General features: G+C 37.0%; 2 protein-coding genes across 2 annotated transcripts; both read right to left on the minus strand.

Annotated features, from left to right (window-relative positions):
* Positions 1-802: 802 nt before the first annotated feature.
* LOC115821595 (zinc-binding protein A33-like) lies at positions 803-5,191 on the minus strand. Its single transcript, XM_030785405.1, has 6 exons — positions 5,134-5,191; positions 4,547-4,980; positions 3,084-3,179; positions 2,638-2,868; positions 2,271-2,382; positions 803-1,347 (listed from the first exon to the last, which is right to left on the minus strand). The coding sequence occupies exons 2-6, from the start codon at positions 4,949-4,951 to the stop codon at positions 803-805; spliced, it is 1,389 nt and encodes a 462-aa protein (XP_030641265.1). The 5' UTR covers positions 4,952-4,980; positions 5,134-5,191.
* Positions 5,192-11,120: 5,929 nt separating this feature from the next.
* LOC115821596 (E3 ubiquitin-protein ligase TRIM39-like) lies at positions 11,121-16,434 on the minus strand. The gene is made up of 7 exons (XM_030785406.1): positions 16,423-16,434; positions 14,346-14,780; positions 13,478-13,573; positions 13,033-13,263; positions 12,867-12,889; positions 12,667-12,785; positions 11,121-11,665 (listed from the first exon to the last, which is right to left on the minus strand). Exons 1-7 carry the CDS (start codon positions 16,432-16,434, stop codon positions 11,121-11,123), a joined length of 1,461 nt encoding a protein of 486 aa, XP_030641266.1.
* Between the last annotated feature and the right edge of the window lie 1,767 nt (positions 16,435-18,201).

The raw sequence follows: 18,201 nt of genomic DNA on the forward strand, positions 1-18,201 counted from the left end.
TACTGTGGTATAGAGTGGGTTATATGGCATATTATGGTGTACAGTGGGTTATATGGTATATTGTGGTATAGAGTGGGTTATATGGTATATAATGTGGTATACAGTGGGTTATATGGTATATATTGTGGTGTAGAGTGGGTTATATGGTATATTGTGGTATACAGTGGGTTATATGGTATATTGTGGTGTACAGTGGGTTATATGGAATATCATGGTATACATTGGGTTATATGGTATATTGTGGTATACAGTGGGTTATATGGTATATTGTGGTGTACAGTGGGTTATATGGAATATCATGGTATACATTGGGTTATATGGTATATTGTGGTATAGAGTGGGTTTTAAGGTATATTGTGGTATACTGTGGGTTATATGGTATATTGTGGTAAAGAGTGGGTTACATGTTTCAGTTCACGTTGCTAAAATGAGGATGTCTGGTCTGTTTTTATTGTTTTTGACATACATAAATGTGTGGTGTTATAGACATGGTTTTTTACTAACCACAGTCATATTTACTCATCAGTGAAGAGACAGTGAGATGGTGGCAAGAAGACGGTTGTAGAAGATGACTTGACATAAAGTTGAAAAAAAGTACAATTTTATTTTTCTTGATTTTGTTGTATATCATTCACAGAATGATATTACGTAATTTTAATCTTATTTGTATAACATAATATTGAACAATGAAAAGTTTTCCAAAGTGTGACATATTATATTAAACCATAAACATTTTTAATCAGACATCATCAAATTTCACATTAACATGAACCTTTTTCTCATTTACTATCACACATTTGATCTACCTGTGTTGTTTCACTTTTACATAGCTCTTCACTGGCAAGATCCTCAGAGGACCGACAATACAGTAATTATAGAAGAATGGAAACATTCTCTCAGTAAAAGTGTGTGTGAAGGTGTGTAGGGGTGTATTATTTAGAGGATCAGAGAATGAGAGTTTTCCTCTGCGCCAGTCCAGTTTCACTCTGATCCTCTGGAGTTTATTATTCACTCTCATTGGAACATATGATGCCTCTCCACCATAATATTCATAATGACCTAAAAAATACCGAACACACCAGACACCAGTGTCAAAGCACATCCATCCCTTCCTCTGGTTTGACTCTGAGGTAACACCCAGGGTCCAGTCTGTACAGTTCTCAACATCAACATCCCAGCAGTGTGTCCCTGAGTTAAAACCCTCAGAGCTAACAACACATGCACATGTATCAAATCTGTCTCGATTATCAGGAATCTGCTGTTTCTTATCACTGTTTCTCACACTGGTCAGATCCTCAGACAGGATGAGTTTTGGGTGAGCAGTGTTGGGATCCAGAATCACAGGAGCTGAAGAGAGAGAACACAGACAGAGGGAGAGATTTAATATTCAGTATGTTTACATGTTTATACTGTTATTAATTTATCTTCACTGATTACTGAGACTCACAGTATTCTGACAATGTGTTATAGAGTACTACGCTTAAATAAATTGTGTGTGTGTTGTATCATTTCTCTGTGTTGCATTAGTTGTTTAAATGTTTTTTAGTTGAGTGTGTTGTATTTGTTGTGTGTGTGCTGTATTAGTTTCATGAATGGCGTAGAAATTGTTTGTGCTGTATTTGTTGTTTATGCATTGTTTTAGTTATGGGTCTGTTGAATTAGTTGGTTATTTACTGCAATAGCTGTGAGTGTTTGTTGTGCGTGTGTTGTATTAGTTAAGCACTGAGAGTTTTGGTTTAACATCACTGAGATTCTTCTCCTTATTCTACCCTGTTACACTCTGGGATTAAATTCACTCTGTTCAGTTGTATCTGAGATTAGTTTCTCTATTGATATGTATTTCTCTTACTGTATATGATTTTATTTTAAGATGAGTTGTGTGGTGTTTCCCCTAATTTCTGGTGTCCTCACATTTGTCAGGTGTTTTTATCTGTGTGTTGCGTTTCACACTGCCACATGAATTCCTATCTTTCATACTCAAAAATCCCAAAAGGGAAACATTTTAAAATGGAAAATAGAACAAACATGTTGAAATGAAACCACTGTCACATAACAGACATTTATATCTCTCTTTCCCCAATATTTCACAGTTTTATCTGCCTCATATTAACTCCTGTTTTTCTTAGGAGTCTTTTATCTTACATTCAGACCAATACCTGATGAAAACTGTAAGAAAGTGATCATAAATACATGAGCAAAAAGGGCATTACTTGGTGAATTACCAAATCTTGTGATCTTTTTTTATCTAATTATCTCTCACATAAACTCACTGTATTGAACAATGTCCTGCATCTTCTCCCACACTCTGAACTTCAGGTTGCCCAGGTGCTTTGCCACATTGATCAGTGCTCCTGAAAGCATCTGTGGATCCTGCAGTGTGCACTGGGCTCTGGAATAACATTCAGGAGTCAGTGCTGCTGTGGGTTTTGTATCAGAGAAAAAGAAGAGAGTTAAGAGACAGGTTACTTACCTTTTCTTTGTGGAATCAAAGTTCTGTGAAAAGAGATTATAAATAAATAAATGCCTTGATTATCTGCTTTCAACTAAATGATTATGATTTATTAGAGAGGGAGAGAGAGAGAGAGAGAGACTAAAAAAAACAGCGATAGAAAGTGTGAGTTTTGTTTAGGTTCTTACTTTTAGGAGCAAAATGTCTTCAGCTTTGATCTCCTCCTCTATGGCTCTGATTGTGTCTGAGAGAGAGGAAATCCCTCTACTCATTTCCTCAATCCTCTCCTTCATCATCTGACTCTTCTGCTCCTCTTCCTCTCTCAGTGCAGTTATCCTGACTGTCTCTTCATCTCGTAGAAACTGATGAAATTTCTCAAACTCTTTCCTAATCTGTGTCTCTGCGTGTTTAGCTTGAGTCTGAAATGAAAAACATGAAAACATTTTTTCAAACCACTGTACATTCTTTCAATATACTAATATTGTTATTGTGACGTGTTCTGCCGAATTTATTTAGGTTAGTTTTATTTTGTAAAAAGTTCATAGTTTTTGTGCTGTGTCACATAAACATTGCAGATTTTTTAGTGAATAAGCATTTTGTATGAAACTGTAGGATCTGTAACAATTATTCTCACCTTAATGTGTTCTGCTGTTTTATCACAGGTCAGTTTGATTTCTTTAAAGATCTCCAGTTTCTCCTGTAAGGGCTTCAGTGAAGTCCTCAGTGCCTCCTGAAATTAAAAACAGATTTTAGAGAAAGTCTAGTTGGATTCTGTAGAGTGTGTATGTGTGATTTATTGATCAGGTCTCTGTAAATGACATCTGTCATCTGGTATCACACACACATACATGCACACACACATACACACACACTTTATCTTGCCTTTCAGGAGAAAACTAACCAGGGAGGCTGCCAAGAGGACTACAGCAACATGAAAAGAACTACCTCAATTTCTGGAAAGTACTGGTTGCTTCCTACATGTGACAACAATCTCCTGAATGTCTGGGTTACCAGTTGAATGGCAAGATGGAAGCCTTTTTTAACAGCAACAACAACAAAATAAAAACCCATCCAAGCCCACCTAAACTTTGGAAAAAATACATCTAATCTCCCAAAACCATGTGGAGCAATGTGTTATGGCCTGATGAGACCAAAGTTGAACTTTTTGGCCATAATACCAAAAGGTATGTTTGGCACAATAAAAACACAGCATATCACCAAATATCACGCACAGAGGAGGCAGAATCATGCTTTAAGGCTGCTTTTCTTCAGCTGAAACTGGGGCTGGAGGGAATAATGAACAACTCCAAATACCAGTCCATTTTGGCGTGAAACCTTAAGGCTAAAACATTTAAAATGAAGAGCAATTTCAGCTTTCAGCACGACAATGGCCCAAAGCACACCACCTCCAGATCACCAAAGGAATGGCTTCACCAAAACAAGATCGAAGTTTTGGAATGGCCCAGCCAGAGTCCAGGTCTAAATCCAATCGAAAAATCTGTGGGGTGACTTTGAATGCCGTAATAAAATCTGAAGGGGCTTCAACGAAGTTTTAGTGTAGGGGGTGCACACTTTCTGTGCAACCAGGTTATTGTACATTTTTTTATTTTTCACACACCCCCCCCCCCCACCCTTAAATCATTCTTATTGTTTTTCATTTTAACTTATACATCGCAATCTTACAATATAAGATAGAAAAGGTTCTGACATGATTTATCTTGGTTTCATTTTTTTACATCACAAAAATCTGCCATTTTAACAGGTGGGTGTAGACCTTTTCTGTCCACTGTATTTAATTAATATCCAGATATTCATGTCTAACCCGAATATAGCATTTTAAATAGTGATACAACATAACATCCTAATTGTGTTGATTTCATTGTCCCACAAATTTTAAAGTTCTGTACTAAACAATTTATTTATGTTCTGTATGTGCAGATGTCATTTTTCCCAGTTTTACAGTATCCTTTATAATGAATATCATTTCTCTCTCTCTCTCTCTCTCAGTGTCTCTCGCTCTCAGTGTCTCTCTTTATTATACATATTAAGCAAGAAATTAATTGTGTTTATGTTTAATTACCACAGTATTTGTCTTACCCTGCTATCATGTGCAGCTTCATCCACTGGACACAATTCATGGTTTTTGTGTTTTTTTGAAGTCTGACACACCACACACACAGGCTGTTTATCCTCCAGACAGAAGAGTTTGAGTTTCTCACTGTGCAGACTGCAGAACTCCTCAGACCCTGATGAAGATCTCTGACTTCTCTCCTGTGAGAAAGTCTCACACAGGTTCTTTAGAGCCAGGTTTCGAGCAGGCTCAGATTTTGATGATCTTCTCCTACAGACAGGACACTCCTGTGATCCTTTTTTATACCAGAACTGCTGCAGACAGTCTTTACACAAACTGTGACTACATGACAGGACAACAGGATCCCTGAAGATGTCACAGCACACAGGACAGGTCAAATCTTCCACTGATATTACAGCTTTAGACGCCATTTTCTGACAGCTCCTCCCCTGAAATGGACCTGCAAAAGCAGTTCACTTTCACTTCCTAATGTTCAGAGTTCAAACAAACAGGCTTAGAATATTCTGATCTTCATTCACTCTACAGATCTATTAATACATGTAATAACTGATTTCACTTATTTCGCAAATACACAACATCATTTGTTACTCACCTGTTATGAGTGATGTTGTATAAAAAGTGAACTGTAGTCAGATTTATAAAGAGCTAAACAGACTGCACTCTCGTCCCCTCTGTCTGTAGTTCACGAATGTGGATGAGGGTGGAGTTTAGTTAAAGACCGATTCTGATTGGCTGTTCCCTTTCCTCGTGGCGTCCAAAGGTCAAGGTAAGGAAAGGAAGCTGTTTATTTAAAAAGTAGAAATTGTCATTTAAATTGCTTTTTTGTTGTTGTTTTGTTTCGAAAATGATTGTTACGTCATTGGACGAATTTTATGTTGCTGCTCGGGTGTTCCCTCTGTCGCTATCTCTCCCTCTTGCTCCCCGCCCCATTTTTCTTTTCAGATTTGCTAGCGGGTCACGATTGGCTGGGGTACATCGGAGGGAAGTTTAAAAGACGACGGCTGCGCAGGACACATCTGGCGCGGAACCTCCCGCTTCTCCTGCTGCCGGACCTTTAGCTATTTTGAACTCTTGTGGTAATGATGTGGACTCGTGAGTCCACATCAAATGAAACTTGTAAATAGGTGTTAATAGTACATTTTCGTGTTGGTTTATTTTGTGTTTGCTTTTTGTAGTCAGCGCACGTAGGGGGTGGGTGCCATTTCCGTTTAAATGTATTTTCTCCTGTTTATGTTAGTAAGGGAGGAAAGTTGAGTTGTCTTTATTTTGGTATTCTTTTGGAGGTTATTCCCTTTTCCTGTTAGATGTGTTTTGTTTATTGTTTTGCCCTGGCTCACCCGCGAAGTCTTTTGTGTTTTGTAAATAGTTATATATATATTGTAATAAAAAAGCTGACTATTTTATATCGGTGTCGGTATTGGTGTTTCCGGTTCACTCGGGTGGCAGGAGAAGGAGGTTTCTCCCATGCATTTATGTTCACCCCGCCCTAGACGGGGTCGTAACAATGATGTACAGGTTTATATGTGTTTTTAATTATTATATCTTGTAGTGCTCCTGGTAATGATACCTGCTACTTGTTAATTGTATAATATCATATATTATTATTTGATCAGTAGAAGGTTAAATGTCACCCTCTTTAAAAAGAAAAGCGGTGAATGTCAATCTGATATAAAACAGCATCTGTATTCTGCAACAGTCATTTCCTCACATAAAACACGCACACACACACACACACACACACACAAAATAAGTCCAGTCAACTGACTTATAATAAAAGGAGAAGAGAGAAAAAGAACAGACCAACTATACAGTTAAAATGCCTGGTGTATATTCAATTTTTTTTTGTTTTGAGCAAAATATCTTTCAACTTGCTATGTATGTTTACTATATGATATTTTGTAACAAACACTTTAAATGTATGCTATGAACAGTAGGGTGTTTGCAGTAAACTAGAACTCGTGGCTCCTTAAATATGAGACTTCAAAGGAGAGTTCTGAACCAACAGGTCCACTCTGTCTGTCACTCGCTGGGATTCTAAACGTGATATTATGTTGTGCTGCCACACGCTGTTATAGTGAAATATCACAATTTAACATTTTAAAGAGACACATTCACATAGTAGATATGCAAAGGAAAATAATGGAAATATGTTAAATACTTATTTGAATGTTTTCTTCCAATCCTTTTGAACAGAGCACTAAAGCACTGTATAGCTGATATATTTACCTGTGAATTGTTTGTTTATCTGTTTATTTGTTTATCTGTGTGTGTTGTTTGAATGATGTTGTGGGCAGGCCCACAGAGAGCAGGATTACATAGTGAAAGACAAGCTTCTGTTTGAGAGAGTCATCGGCATGGAGATTATAGAAGCAACCGATAAAAGCATCTTTTACAACGGTAAATTTTAAACATGTATTATTATCCTTCTGATATCTGCTTTCTGTCTCTCTGTTACTGTATTTAGTCTTGTTTCACCCTCTGATGACAACACTTTTACTTTTTTTTTATATTAGTAGAAAGGGTTTTTTTGTTTGTTTGTTTGTTTGTTTGTACTTGCTGTGTTATTACTGCTGGCTGAGCTGTTTATGATATTTCCTGAATTGTTTGAGGTTATTAAACTGTTACGTATTTTGCTCACTCACTCACTCATTTTCAAAGCCACTTATCCTAACTGAGGTCTTGGGGGGTCCTGGAGCCTATCCCAGCGGTGGTCGCTGACCTATCCCAGTGGTCATTGGGCGAGAGCCAGGGGAACACCCTGGACAGGTCGCCAGTCCATCGCAAGGCAGACACACACACACACTCACACCTAGGTGCAATTTAGTGTCTCCAGTTCACCTGACCTGCATGTCTTTGGACTGAGGGAGGAAACCCATGCAGACACAGGGAGAACATGCAAACTCCACACAGAAAGGACCCTCGCTGCCCGACCAGGAATCAAACCCTAACCCTTCTTGCCTTGACAGCGCTACCCACTGCACCACCATGCCCCTCAATTTTATTATTTATTAATCAGTTTATTTATGTCCACGGTAATGAGGTGATGCTGTTGATTTTTGACACGTTGTTTTGCAGTGTGGTGGATAATACAGACCTGCAAGAATATAAACAAATGCCAGAGAAAGTAAGAATAATAATAACCCATGTTTCTCCTGACTTTAAAAATAAAAGACAAAGACAAAATGATGTACAATATGAGCTGCTGGTATGATGAGGTATTGCAATCATATTTGACTCAATCCTTCATTCAGGTCACCTGAGAGGTGTTTAAAGAAAGACACAATGAGGAACATTGTGGAAAAGAGACACATTTCAGTGCTATTAGACTTTAGATGGGAAAAAAGTTACATCAGTAGTTTAGTCTACATCTTCCCAATCCAGTGAGGACTCACTATTCTTTCTGTCACTGAATGCTGGCAATATTAGAGAATTTAATGAATAGAACATTTTTTTTTAAGTTCTACTACAGTGTGTTGTACAGACACTGCTGTAAGAATTAACTCATGACAGCTTTATATTTCACATTATACTTTCTATTTTTCATATTTCATTACACACATCCAAAATAAGTACAAAAATTCCAGTTACATATTTATGTACATGGCTACATGCAGTTACATTACATAACTGCCATTCCTTTGTCGTTGTGCTATGTAGCCTAAAATTGATACCTGCTACTTGTTAATTGTTATAATTTTTTGACCAGCAAAAGGTTAAATGTCATCCTCTCTGAAAAAAGCAATGAAAGTGAATCTGATATATAACACTACCTGTGTTACACAATAATCATTTCCTCACATAAAACACGCACACACACACACACATACACACACATGCACACTCACAAACACACACATTAATTATTCTGTCAACTGACTTATAATAAACGATGAGCAGAGAAAAAGAACAAACCAACAATACAATTAAAATGCCTGAAATTTATACTGAAATGTTTTTTGTTTCGAACAAAATATCTTTCAACTTGCTGTGTATGTTCACTATATGACATTTTATAACACTTTAGATTTATGCTATGAACAGTAGTATGTGTATAATAAACTACAGATCATGATCCCTTCCCTATGCGAGTTGAAAGAAAACTTCTGAACCAGCAGCTCCAGTCTGTGTGTCTGTCTGTGGGATATTGAACCTTTTGCTATGTCGTGCTTCCACCTGCTGTTGAAAAGAAGTATCACAATTTAAATATTTTAAGGAGACACATTCACACAATCAATATGCAAAAGAAAAGAATGAAGATACTTTTAAACTGTAAAAAAAAGTCTTGATTTGTTTATTTTATTCTTCTTTCTATATTATTACAGGAAGATTGATATTAGAGTAGCAAGATTTTTCATTTTTCTCATTTTTGACCTCCGTGTCATTAAAGAGTGAACTGCAGTTTTTCTCGATTGTTGAGACACATTTAATGAAACTGGGATCCACTTGATCTTCATCATCTTAGCACAGCAGAAGTCTTTTCTTGCAAATGTGTTCACACTTTTTCTTTGGTTTCACACCCTTTTTCAAAACAGTTAACACAAGTCTCATAGAAAGACCCAAAACTCTATTGGATTAACTGTGTTACAAACAAAAGGAAAACATCTATTCACAGCTGATAGAAATGACTTGTATAATTATTGCATGAATCTCTAATGCACCTGTGTGAACCTCTTTTGTACAACTCCTCAATCAGCAATCAGTCCTTATCCATCTGTAAAAGATGCCAGCCCTGTGTTGTTATTTGTAAGCATGGATCAGAGAGGCCAATGGCACGTAAAGAGAGTCAGAGACCACGACAGAGGAGCCCGATGAAGAGGAGTCTGCGTGCGTTGTGGAGGAGCCGCATCAAGAGGAGAAAATAGAACTCAAGTTTCAAATGAAATTCAGGAGAAAGTTATTGACCGTGTCATCAATCATGGCTTGTCCTTTAGAGAGGCTGGACAAAGGGTCCAGCCCATTCTGAGTTAGTTGCATTTATGTTTATTTTATTTTTATTATTTACAGTATTCAGCGTTTCTGAGTTTGAGAAGTATGGATGTTGGGGTAAAAACAGGTTTAGTTTTGTTCCTTTTGCCCGTGTCACCACACCATCTTAAATAAATTTTATTCCCGCTTGTCCTATAGAGGGAACCACACATGAAATAATGAATGCACACAAAACAATAAACAATAAAGGCAAGATAAATTCCATTATCATTTCAGATTAAATGTAGAACAGAATAAATACATTTCATAATGTTTTCAGGGGTTCTTTACTATAAATCAAGATAAAGTAATGGCTCCTACAATGGAAAAAAGAATGACATGGGAAAATCTGATGCAGTACAATAAAAATGTTTGTTTCTGAGTATTTTGGATTTTGGGTTAGGGTTAGGGTTTTGGGAGCAGAGAGCAGGAACCTCACTGATCTCAGAACAGCACAGAGTATCAGCAGACAGGACCCTAATACATACTCATATGGAGATTTTATTTGTTTATTTAGATTTTCACTTATTTATTATTAATTGACAGAGACGCACGAATCACAATAATCAACATTTTGACAGTATGTATAAGAGAGAGAGATTTAATTATAATGGTTGACTCACAGCACACACTTACAGAGAGTTTGGATGAATGAACAGATGGATAGAAAGAAGGATAGAAACTGATTTATGAGATAACACAACCAAGAACAACCATTCTGTGGTTTCTGCTCTAAAAAAAGTAAAACATTTAATAGAAACTAGAAAAAGAAAGAGAAAAGGCTGCAGTAGAAACAAGATTAAAACAAGGGATAAAACATTTCCCTAGAGGTTATATGGGGTTATATGGTATATTGTGGTATACAGTGGGTTGTATGGTATACTGTGGTATACAGTGGGTTATATGGTATATTGTGGTATCAGTGGATTATATGGTATACTGTGGTATACAGTGGGTTATATGGTATATTGTGGTATACAGTGGGTTATATGGTATACTGTGGTATACAGTGGATTATATGGTATACTGTGGTATACATTGGGTTATATGGTATATTGTGGTATACAGTGGATTATATGGTATACTGTGGTATACAGTGGGTTATATGGTATATTGTGGTATACAGTGGATTATATGGTATACTGTGGTATACATTGGGTTATATGGTATATTGTGGTATACAGTGGTATACATAAGTTTCAGTTCACATTGTTTAAATGAGGATGTTTGTTCTGTTTTTATTATTTTCGACAGGCATAAATATGTGGTGTCATAGACATGGATTTGTAATAACTACAGTCATATTTACTCATCAGTGAGGAGTCAGTGAGATGGTGGAGCAAGAAGATGGTTGTGGAAAATTAATTGACATAAAGTTGCAGAAAAAAGTATGATTTTATTTTTCTTGAATTGGTTCTGTACCATTTACAGCATGTTATAATGTGATTTTAGTCTTATTCGAATAATATAATATTAGACATTGAAAATACTTTGTGTTTCTAGAATTTGAAATCAACACTCTTAAACTACATACACTTTTAAATCAGATATCATAAATTCATATTTCACATTAACATGAAGCTTTTTTTTTTCATTTACCATCATACATTAGATCTAAGTGTCCTGTTTCACTGTTACACAACATTTCACTGGTGGTAAGATCCTCAGAGGAGAGAGTTTACAGCGATTATAGAAGAATGGAAACATTCTCTCAGTAAAAGTGTGTGTGAAGGTGTGTAGGTGTGTGTTATTTAGAGGATCGGAGAATGAGAGTTTTCCTCTGTCCCAGTCCAGTTCCACTCTGATCCTCTGGAGTTTATTATTCACTGTCAGTGGAGCAGATGACTCTCCTGAGGCCTGTGACCAGTATTTACCACCATATAACTGAACACGCCAGACACCAGTTTTAAAGAATGTCTTTCCCTTCTTCTGGTTTGACTCTGTGGTCACACCCAAGGACCAGTATGTATTCTCCCCAGCATCAACATCCCAGCAGTGTGTCCCTGTGTTAAAGCCCTCAGAGCCCAGAACACATAGATAGAAATCAAACGTCTCTGGATTATCAGGAATCTGCTGTGTCTCATCACTGTATCTCACACTGGTCAGATCCTCAGACAGGATTTTTGGGTGAGCAGTGTTGGGATCCAGAATCACAGGAGCTGAAGAGAGAGAACACAGACAGAGGGAGAGATTTAATATTCAGTATGTTTAAATGTTTATACTGTTATTAATTTATCTTCACTGATTACTGAGACTCACAGTATTCTGACAATGTGTTATAGAGTACTACGCTTAAATAAATTGTGTGTGTGTTTTGTATCATTTCTCTGTGTTGCATTAGTTGTTTAAATGTTTTTTAGTTGAGTGTGTTGTATTTGTTGTGTGTGTTGTATCATTTTCATGAATGGTGTATAAACTGTGTGTGTTGTATTAGTTCATTATTTATTGTATTAGCTGTGTGTGTGTGTTGTATCAGTGTGTGTGTGTGTTGTATTAGTTGTGTGCATTGAGAGTTGGTTTAATCCGGTTTAAAACTCTGAGATTCTCCTCTTTTTCCACCCTGTTACACTCAGGAATTAAATCCACTCTGTTCAGTCATATATGAGATTTGTGTCTGTAATGATATGCATAACTGTATATGGTTTTATTTTAAGATGAGCTGTGGGGTGTTTTCAGTAATTTCTGGTGTCCTAACATTTGTCCTGTGTTTTTATCTGTGTGTTGTGTTTCACACTGACACATAAATCCCTGTCTTTTATTTCTCTAAATCCAAAAAGGAAACATTTTAAAAAGAAAAATACAGAACAAACGTGACTGGGAGAAACCACTATCACATCACAGTCTCTCTCTCTTTCTCTCTCTCTCTCTCTCTCTCTCTCTCTCTCTCTCTCTCTCTCTCTCTCTCTCTCTCTCTCTCTCTCTCTGTCTTTCTCTCTCTCTCTCTCTCCAATATTTCACAGTTTCATGTGCCTCATATTAACTCCAGTTTTTCTTAGGGGTCTTTAATCTTACACTAAGACCAGTATCTAATGAAAACTGTAAGAGAGCAACCATAAATACATGAATAAAAATGCATTACTGAATGATTTACTGAAAGAGTTACCAAATCTTTTGATTTTCTTTTCTTTTTTTCGTCTAATTATCTCTCATGCAAACTCACTGTATTGAACAATGTCCTGCATCTTCTCCCACACTCTGAACTTCAGGTTGCCCAGGTGCTTTGCCACATTGATCAGTGCTCCTGAAAGCATCTGTGGATCCTGCAGTGTGCACTGGGCTCTGGAATAACATTCAGGAGTCAGTGCTGCTGTGGGTTTTGTATCACAGAAAAAGAGGAAGGTTAAGAGACAGGCTACTTACCTTTTCTTTGTGGCCTCAAAGTTCTGTGAAAAGAGATTATAAAATCAATAAATGCCTTGATATCAGTTATTAAAAATGTTTATGATTCATTACAGAGAGAGACAGAGAGAGAGACTCTGAGAATCGAAAACAGAGACTAAAGTGTGAGACCTCGTTACGTTCTTACTTTAAGGACCAAAATGTCCTCAGCTTTGATCTCCTCTTCTATGGCTCTGATTGTGTCTGAGAGAGAGGAGATCTCTCTACTCATCTCCTCAATCTTTTTCTTCATCATCTGACCCTTCTGCTCCTCTTCCTCTCTCAGTGCAGTTATCCTGACTGTCTCCTCATCTCGCAGAAACTGGTGAAGTTTCTCAAACTCTTCCCTAATCTGTGTCTCTGTGTGTTTAGCCTTAGTCTGAAATAAGAAACATTTAAACATTTTTAATATCACTGTAAACTCTTTGACTTCATTAATATTGTTACTGTGATGTGTTCTGCTGATTCATTTAGGTTGGTTTTATTTTGTAAAAAGTTCAAAATATTTTCCTGTGTCACGTAAACATTGTAGAGTATTAAGTGAATTAACATTTTTTACATGTAACTGTAGGACTTGTAACAATTACTCTCACCTTAATGTGTTCTGCTGTTTTATCACAAGTCAGTTTGACTTTTTTAAAGATCTCCAGTTTCTCCTGTAAGGGCTTCAGTGCAGTCTTCAGTTTCTCCTAGAAATAAATGAGTAGATTTTTAGAGAAAGTCCAGTTGGGTTCTGTAGAGTGTGTATAAGTGATTTATTGACCAGAACTCTGTAAATTACACAGTCATCTGATATCACACACACACACTCTTGCCTTTCACTCCTATATAACACCAACAATACACTAACTTGATTCTGTCAATTTTAGCACTTCTAATTGTTCTGTTTCATAAAATATGTATCAATATCTGCCCTGTGATGGACTGGCGACCTGTCCAGGGTGTTTCCCTGCCTTTTGCCCTGTGAGTGCTGGGATAAGCCCCAGAACCCTCAGCGACCATAACTAGGATAAGCAGCTTAGATAATGAGTGAGAGTGAGTGAGTGTATCAATATCTAACTTGTAACTTAATATCTAACCACTATGTAATATCTAATTAATATCTACGTATTCATATCTAACCCAAATACAGCATTTTAAATAGCAATACAGCATAACATCATAAGGGTGCTGATTTCATTGTTCCACAAATTTTCAAGTTTTGTATTAAACAATTTGATTGATTTTCTGCTCGTGTAGATGTCATTTTCCCCAGTTTTACAGTATCCTTCAAAATAAATATCTTCTCTCTCTCTCTCTCTCTCTCTCTTTCTCTCTCTCTCTCTCTCTCTCTCTCTCTCTCTCTCTCTCTCTCTCACTTAAACATATTTAAGCAATAAATAAATAAACAAACGAATAAATAAAAGATATGTATTTAGTTTAGTGTAGTGTAGCATTTAATTATCACAGTACTTGTCTTACCCTGTTATCATGTGCAGCTTCATCTACTGGACAGAATTCATGGTTTTTGTGGTTTTTTGAATCCCGACACACCAAACACACAGGCTGTTTATCCTCCAGACAGAAGAGTTTGAACTTCTCGTTGTGCAGACTGCAGAACTCCTCAGACCCTGATGAGGATCTCTGACTTGTCTCCTGTAAGAAAGTCTCACACAGGTTCTTTAGAGCCAGGTTATTAAGAGGTTCCTCTTTTGATGATCTTCTCCTACAGACAGGACACTCCTGTGATCCTTTTTTACTCCAGAACTCCTGCAGACAGACTTTACACACACTGTGACTACATGACAGAACAACAGGATCCCTGAAGATGTCACAGCACACAGGACAGGTTAAAGCTTCCACTGATATTGAAGCTTTAGACGCTATTTTCTGACAGCTCCTCTCCTGTAATAACTCCTGCAAAAATCAAGTTCACTTTCACTTTCTAACATTCAGTTCAGTTTCAGAATTCAAACAAACAGACTCACAATATTCTGTTCTTCATTCACTCTACAGACCTATTAAAACATTAAATAACCGATTTACTTATTCTCCAATTACACAACATCGTTTGTCACTCACCTGTTGTGTTTGATCTTACATGAAAAGTGAACTGTAGTCAGATTCATGAAGAGCTAAACAGACTGCACCCTAGTTCCTTCTGTCTGTAGTTCCTGAATGTGGATGAGGGTGAAGTTCAGTTAAAGACTGATTCTGACTGGGTGTTCCCTTACCTTGTGGTGTCCAAAGATCAAAGTAAGGGAAGGAAGCTGTTTATTTAAAAAGTAGAAATTGTCATTTAAATTTCTTTCTTTTTTTTGTTTTCTTTTGTAAATGATGTACAGGTTTATATGTGTTTTTAATTATCATATATCTTGTAGTGCTCCTGGTAATGATACCTGCTACTTGTTAATTGTATAATATCATATATTATTATTTGATCAGTAGAAGGTTACATGTCACCCTCTTTAAAAAGAGTGAATGTAGTGAATGTCAGTCTGATATAAAACAGTATCTGTATTCTGGAACAGTCATTTCCTCACATAAAACACACACACAAAATAAGTCCAGTAAACTGACTTATAATAAAAGGAGAAGAGAGAAAAAGAACAGACCAACAACACAGTTAAAATGCCTGATGTATATTCAAATTTTTGTTTTGAACAAAATATCTTTCAACTTGCTATGTATGTTTACTATATGATATTTTGTAACAAACACTTTAAATGTATGCTATGAACAGTAGGGTGTTTGCGGTAAACTAGAACTCATGGCTCCTTAAATATGAGACTTCAAAGGAAAGTTCTGAACCAACAGGTCCACTCTGTCTGTCACTCTCTGGGATTCTAAACGTTATATTATGTTGTGCTGCCACTTGCTGTTATAGTGAAATATCACAATTTAACATTTTAAAGAGACACATTCACATAATAGATATGCAAAGGAAAATAATGGAACTATGTTAAATACTTATTTGAATGTTTTCTTCCAATCCTTTTGAACCGAGCACTAAAGCTTAACACAGCATGAACTGTTACCTGGGCTCATTCATCAACCACGTAGGAACTTCTGATTTCACGGTTTCATAGTTTCCCATCCATAGTTTATCTTCTTAAACTTGTAACAAGTTTTTTTTTTTCTACATGCTGGCCAAGCTGTTTGTGACATTTCTTGAATTATCTGAGGTTATTAAACTGTTACTTATTTTACTCACTCACTCATTTTCTAAGCTGCTTATCCTGATCGGGGTCACAGGGGGTGCCTATCCCAGCACTCCTGGGGTGAAAGGGGGGGAGACACCCTGGACAGGTCACCAGTCCATTGCAGGGCAGACACACAGACAAACACAGTCACACACTCGCACACACACACTCACACCTAGGGACAATTTAGTGTCTCCAGTTCACCTAACCTGCAAATCTTTAAACTGTGGGAGGAAACCGGAGCTCCCAGAGGAAACCCACACAGACACGGGGAGAACATACAGACTCCACACAGAAAGGACCCTGGCCGCCTGGCCGGGAATTTAACCCTTCTTGCTGTGAGGCGACAGCGCTACCCACTGCGCCATCATGCCACCCAATAACTTATTTTATTATTTATTTGTTTATTTATTTCCTCTAGTTAAGTCTGGCTCGTTCAGCGATGTTCTTTTCTACGGTAACGAGGCGACGCTGTTGATTTCTGACACGTTGTTTTTCTGTGTGGTGGATCTGGGCAGCCAGAACTTCATTCTTGCAGCTGTACTCACATACCTTCAACAACTGGTCAGTATTAGTGTGAGTGAGTGTGTGTGAGTGTGTGTGTGTGTGTGTGTGTGTGTGTGTATGTCTTCAGTTCACACTGTTCCGTGTGGTGTTACGGGCCTTGTGCTAAGGGACATGGTTGTGTAACCAGAGGGTCGTAGGTTTTGATTGTTAGGCTGGGAGCTCATGTGGTAAACTGAGTAAACCACTGAAAACAAGGTTTCCCCAGAAACTTACAAATTCTTACACAGAAAAAAATAAGTTATTCTGGAGAAGAAGATTGTCATCTTATATATACATATATGTGTACACACACACACACACACATGCACACACACACACACACACACACACACACACACACACACATATATAAAAGCCAAAGTATTCACACACACACACAAACACACACACACACACATATATATATATGCATGTGTGTGTGTGTGTGTGTGTGTGTGTATGTGTGCAATGAAGGTCAATCATAGATCTCAGTATTTTTGTACGTGACTGAAGCAATTTGAATGGTATGAATGATTGGAAGTGTTTTGACTTTGTAATGATTTTATATAAATTAAAAGTGTTTCACTTGTATGTTTTCTACCTAGTTTAATCTGCTCCCTCCATTCAGTGATAACTTCTAACGTTCTGCAGTAACGTGGGCAAGAATATAAACAAACGCCAGAGACAGAAACAATAACCCATGTTTCTCCTGACTTTAAAAATATAAGGTAAAGAAAAATGATGTACAATATGAGCTGCTGGTATGATGAGGTATTAGTCATATTTCACTCAATCCTTCATTCAGTTCACCTGAGAGGTTTGTAAAGAAAGAGACAGCAATGCACACTGTGGACAAGAGACACATTTATGTGCGATTGGATTTTAGATGGAAAAAAGTTATTTAAAGAGTGTAGGTGAAGGCTTCATCATCACAATCCAGTGATGAATCACTGATGATCCGTCTGCCATTGAATGCTGGCAGTTTTAGAGATCTTAATAAATACAACTTTTGATTTTTTCATTTCACTACAGTGTGTTGTACAGCTACGAGAATTAATTCATGACAGCTTCATATTTCACGGTAACGTTTTATTTTTCATATTTCATTTCGCACATTCAAAATAATTACAAAAAATCCAGTTACATGCATTCAGAACATGTTTTTACTCTACCAAATATCTACACTTCTCCGCACTAGAAATGCAAATTAAGCCCTCAACTTTCACTGCCACAGTGAAAACTCACTGTCTCTGCAGTGTGTGTGTTCAGACAGGTGAGTCTCTCTCTCTCTCTCCATCACTAACTCCACATTCACGTGGTGATATGATAACTTCTGTCTCTCCCTCAACACCAGTATCCTCAGTTCATTCTTTTAAATGACTCTTTCTCTGTGTTGAAACTTTGATGAATCTCATTCATTATGACTCTGAACCGTATTCAAATATTTGTTTTCAGTGTTTCATGTTAAACGTTAAACCTAGAAGGGGTTTCTACAAGACAACAGAGAGAAAAAGAAAACTCCACAAATCATTTTTTTTTTTAAGTTTGAGGTTAATTTGAGGCTTTTTTAATTTTCAAAGAAATGATCA

This window comes from Chanos chanos, chromosome 9, assembly GCF_902362185.1.
Source record: "Chanos chanos chromosome 9, fChaCha1.1, whole genome shotgun sequence".
Lineage (NCBI taxonomy): Eukaryota > Metazoa > Chordata > Actinopteri > Gonorynchiformes > Chanidae > Chanos > Chanos chanos.

Excerpts from the sequence above, each read along its gene's own strand:
- LOC115821595 (XM_030785405.1), bottom strand. The coding sequence starts at position 4,951 with ATGGCGTCTAAAGCTGTAATATCAGTGGAAGATTTGACCTGTCCTGTG. Across the intron at positions 3,180-4,546 it reads AAGCTGCACATGATAGCAGG|GAGGCACTGAGGACTTCACT; the intron begins GTAAGACAAATA and ends TTTTAATTTCAG. Across the intron at positions 2,869-3,083 it reads AAACAGCAGAACACATTAAG|ACTCAAGCTAAACACGCAGA; the intron begins GTGAGAATAATT and ends TTTTCATTTCAG.
- LOC115821596 (XM_030785406.1), bottom strand. Across the intron at positions 13,264-13,477 it reads AAACAGCAGAACACATTAAG|ACTAAGGCTAAACACACAGA; the intron begins GTGAGAGTAATT and ends TTCTTATTTCAG. Across the intron at positions 12,786-12,866 it reads TTTGAGGCCACAAAGAAAAG|AGCCCAGTGCACACTGCAGG; the intron begins GTAAGTAGCCTG and ends ATGTTATTCCAG.